General features: G+C 37.6%; 1 protein-coding gene across 1 annotated transcript in view; it reads right to left on the bottom strand.

The window, feature by feature from the left end:
- Positions 1–6: 6 nt before the first annotated feature.
- LOC111088997 (locomotion-related protein Hikaru genki-like) overlaps positions 7–4,872 on the bottom strand; it is a gene marked incomplete at its 5' end in the record, with an annotated part of 26,782 nt that continues 21,916 nt past the window's right edge. The window contains 2 exons of the mRNA XM_022400540.1: positions 7–687; positions 3,950–4,120. Of these exons, the coding sequence (XP_022256248.1) occupies positions 491–687; positions 3,950–4,120 (368 nt within the window). The remainder of the gene's footprint in view (positions 688–3,949; positions 4,121–4,872) is intronic.

Genomic DNA, 4,872 nt, shown 5'->3' with positions numbered 1-4,872 from the left:
TAAAAGAGAGATTGGCTAAATTTCTTGCAAGGATGATATCGTTCTAAACAAATAATTTATTTTCAAGCTAAAAAAATATGACAAACTGCAATACAACTTACCGTTCCTGATCTCATGAGACCCCTTCGCCTCTCAGTTTGAAAAAAAAACATGCTTTAGACCGAACAAAATGTAAAATGATTTTAAGAACAAATGCAATTCACACCATAAAAGTAATTCACACCATACAAGCAATGAAAATAAAAGTAAAATTTCCCCCTAGAATTATGAATAAAATCTCGATTACGTCATCGTTATATTTACAACGAATACGGTTATATATATAAAATCTTCACAAGGTTGTCCAATCAGATAACGTTTGGTGAGTTTGTTCCAAAAGGTGACTAACTCTCGAAACTTAGGTCATATTTAAGACTTATCACAAATTGATTTAACCCAATAGCTAGTTGGGCCCGCACAGTGGGGGGGAGACAGGGCAATCTCCTTCTCTTCACCTTTTGTAAGGACGACAGTGAGGTAATGGATTCGACCAAAGACCTGTAGGAGTGCATCGAAGCTCCTTGGGACCAAGTCGACGGTATCCTTTATTACATGAAACTAAGATAAGTTCATTTATATCGTAATGAAACTTTGTCGGGAGTATGTAACCATTAGTTGGTTCGCCTGGAAACTCGCAGGTTCGTCTACCTGTAAGATAAAATATGTCCGTGAAAAAAATTAAAAAAAGAAAGCTTCCAAATGGAAAACAACAACAAAAATAAGTCAAAATTACTAACTTATACTATAAATGACAGCTAATCAACAGCCCAGTTTCTTTGGAGAAAAGAAGCCACATGGAGCTATCTGCTGCGTCCACCGCCGGGAACGAACCTAGAATTAAAGTGTTGAAGTTTGTAGACTTACCGCTGTCCCACCTGGGGGCTATAAATTAAAGTTTAAAAAAACAACAACAAATGTTCTAGAATTTTGATGTATCAAGCGGTAGTGGCCGTCTCTTCTCACTCCACCAACTGTGGTCGACTGGATGCCCAAATGGCACCTCACACCACAACGGAAACACCGTCATATTTTGACGAGGCTTGCAGAAGGATCGATTAATGTCCCTAGGAGGATAATAGGAGAATAATCGGTAATCCCAGGTGCGTCCACTATCCGAGGGTTGTGCAAATCTGGATTGATCGAAAAAATTAGTGTCCCAAAAGTCAGGAGGTTGGGAGAGCATCTATGATGCCCACTATTGTCGACGTACGATGTTGCCTGGAGTGAGAGTTGGTTTCTATTTAGCTACTCTGTTATTGTTGCCCATACAGTGAAGAAGATAGTTTTTAATGGTATTGGGAAACACCAACATTTGCTATTCAGCAGTAGCAGCCGTTAGACACGAGCCATTCTCAACACACAGAGTCCACTCTGTTCGTTTTGGGCGCTCGTGCATTGAAAAACTTTGTTATCGACATGCCTGGACCTGCACTTTTACCACGTGGGACAGCAAGTGACTTGGAGATTTCTTCGTTGACTTTGACCTCAGCCTCATGAAATATAGTTAATCTCCCGGCATCCTTTCGTCTCTGCCATAATTATTTGTCTTTTATTGAGTCACAACTGTATTATACGTTGGAGTTATATCCGTATGTCGCCACGGAGACGATTCATTTGTATTCTCGCACGGGAGGATTCAATTTGATTGTTCGTTGGCTGTGTTTGTCTTGTAGAATAAAGTTTGCAAGAAGAACATTCAAGATATACATCTATAATAGAAATATGTACCAGGGGGCGCTGGAAAAGGTCAAACTTAAAACCTTCCAACTTTGAAGCTCAAACCGGATGGGCTAAAACGTAAGCTTAAAGGTCAGGCTAGAAACTTTAAAATTCGAACTTGGTGATCTAAAACATCAACCAGCACAAGTCCTTCTACCAATTATTTTAAAAGCTAAACGTAAGGTCAAAGTTGACTGATATAATATAACCCTGCTATTGTCTTCTAATTGGCTTAAGAACGACATAGTTTCTTATTCAATAACCGAAACTATCCAGCAGCTTCGAGAAAAGTTTGTTTGTTTCTTGAATTTATCGCAAAGCTACTCGGGGGCTATCTGCGCTAGTCGTCCCTAATTTAAAAGTGATAGGCAGCTAATCAATACCATCCGCCGCCAACTCTTGCGCTACTCTTGACCAGCAAATAGTGGGATTGACCGTCACATTATAATACTACTACGACTGAAAGGACGAGCATGTTCGTTAACGGATATTAGAACCCGCACAAAGCTTACTTTTTTGATCATCTAGTTTGAGCTTCAACGTTGGAAGGTTTTAAGTTTGACCTTTAAGCTTACTTTTTTGATCATCTGGTTTGAGCTTCAAAGTTGGAAGGTTTTAAGTTTGACCTTTAAGCTTACTTTTTTGATCATCTAGTTTGAGCTTCAAAGTTGGAAGGTTTTAAGTTTGACCTTTAAGCTTACTTTTTTGATCATCTGGGTTGAGTTTCATAGTTGGAAGGTTTTAAGTTTGACCTTTAAGCTTACTTTTTTGACCATCTGGTTTGAGCTTCATAGTTGGAAGTTTGACCTTTACGTTTTTAGATGTAAAAAAATCTCCAGAAGCAGACCTTGTGTGTCTCCATTAGTTTTTAAGATCTGTTATTATTATTTAAAGTCATGAGGTCATTTCAGGCAGGGATTCAAACAGCATTGAGTGCATACATAAATTTCCAATTTCGATCTTAAAACGAGTAATTCAGACATTATAATCCGATCGCTCGCTCTCCAATTGCTCCAGTAACGCTTGAATGTATTGTAACTTCTAGTTCGTCTTACTGGAAGCGCGAGGTGTCGCTGTGAATTGTAGGCACATTTTGCAGAGAAAACGAAGAAGCTATAGCCATCTTTGAAAAATGTTCACAAGAGGATAAAGGGAGCGGGTAATAAGTTGAGAAAAATATTGATATAATATATACTTGTTTGACAATGCTATTTCTCGATACCTTTTTATCGCTTCAACTGTGTCTTCATCCATTTTGTAATAAACGTCCTGAAGAAAGAAAGGTCTGCGCAAACTCAGTTATTGCCACAATTCTGATTGGACGATGTGAATCAGACCGTACTACGAGAAATTAGATAACAATGAGTTCAGACGATAGTGAAGCAGTCGGAGAGCGGCGGAGTTAACTTGAGCTTGGATTGATATATCAAAATTCGCACACCCCTAACATGTATATTGTACCTCATATTGAAGTGATAGACTAGAAGAAACACAGATAGTCAACAGTAACCACCACTAACTCTATGATCATAGGTGTTGGAGATGGCGGGGACAATAGACGAGATGGCGGGTTACAGTAGGCGATTGACTACTCACTTTTTAAAGAGCAAGATGGCGAATGTTTTGACAAGTTGTTTCTGCGCAGGCGCGACAATAACTTATCTACACGATCTGAAGTAAGATTCCAGCAGGAGACTAAAAATCGACAATTAGGGTTAAAGTTTCAACTTTTTAAATTATTTAATCGAAAATAAATGTTAATAAAACTTATATCAAAAGATTATATAAATCTTAACACTTCAGTTATAATTTTATTTTGGAGAAGATTCGTTGAACGTGTATCAAAAAAAATTGATGTCACAACGTCGCACTATTTTTTTTTTATAGTGGGCATAGACCAAGGTGTCATGATGACGTAGACGTTTTGTGAATCTGACAGAATGTGAACGTGCGTTTGACTTCTGAGAATTAGTTCAAATGTTATCGTATTTGACTCGTTCAGACATTCTTCTTTTGGCTAGTCCCCCCTCTCCCCCCATTTTTTTTTAGTCGTGCCGCCGTCTGTGATAAAATATCAAGAACTAATGATACAGCTTTTTAACGTGACACAAAATCAAAGTAACCATTTTTATAATCCACACACACAGACGAACAAACAATTACAAAAAAACTAGAACACATTTCCACTTACATTCTGGCGGTGGTTGAGACCATTCTCCGACATCATTACAAACCGCACCTGTTGCACCAACTAGTATAAATCCAGCATGACAAGTATAAGTTACCGAATCTCCCGCCAGGTAGCGCCCTGAGTCTAAAACTCGGCCATTAGGAGGTGGTAATGGAGCTACACAGGAAATAGCTAAGAAACACCTGATGAATTAGATGATCGTTTATTTAAAGATACAACTCTAGACAAAATCACCAACTAAATCATGGAAATATTAATTATCTTTTTTTTTGTAAAATTACGATTTTTTTAAAAGTTTTCTGTTTTTTAATTATAATATTAATTTATTTGTGTTTTTATTTTATTTTAGTGTTTCAGGTTTTCATAATATTCACGTAACTCTGCCAGTTCGAGCTTAAATCCCTCACAAAACTTTATATTATGTTTTATTAATCACATGCACCTTTTGGAAGAATCCATATTGTGTCAGTTTTAACTTTACGGATTTACAATATTAAAATCCGTGGTTCGATTCCCTGCGATGTACAGAACAGATATCCCAATGTGGTTTTGAAATAAAACAAACAAACAAACTTTTCGGAAGTTGTTTAGACTCCTTTATTTGGTTGTTTGTTCAGAAGTTTTCAGAAAGGCCTTTCTGTGCATAGCCATCCTTAAGTTTGAATTGATAGACTAACGGGAAGGCAACTAGTCAACAGCAACTTTAGGGTTACTCTTGTTTGACTAAACAGTGGGAATTGACTGTCACTCAGATGACACCCATAACCACAAATGAGAAGCACAACGGGACGCGAACCATGCACCACACTGATTCACACTAACCACTAAGGCCACGTTCGGGGTAAACTAACCTTACTACAAAAATGATAATTTCATTACTGTTTAGAAACTGTTTTTAAAGGAAGCAAAGGTTAATGGCTAAA

The sequence above is a fragment of the Limulus polyphemus genome, unplaced genomic scaffold (assembly GCF_000517525.1).
Source record: "Limulus polyphemus unplaced genomic scaffold, Limulus_polyphemus-2.1.2 Scaffold4962, whole genome shotgun sequence".
NCBI classification, from domain to species: domain Eukaryota; kingdom Metazoa; phylum Arthropoda; class Merostomata; order Xiphosura; family Limulidae; genus Limulus; species Limulus polyphemus.
The sequence above is the reverse complement of the archived record's forward strand: the minus strand, read 5'-3'. Positions and strand labels throughout refer to the sequence as shown.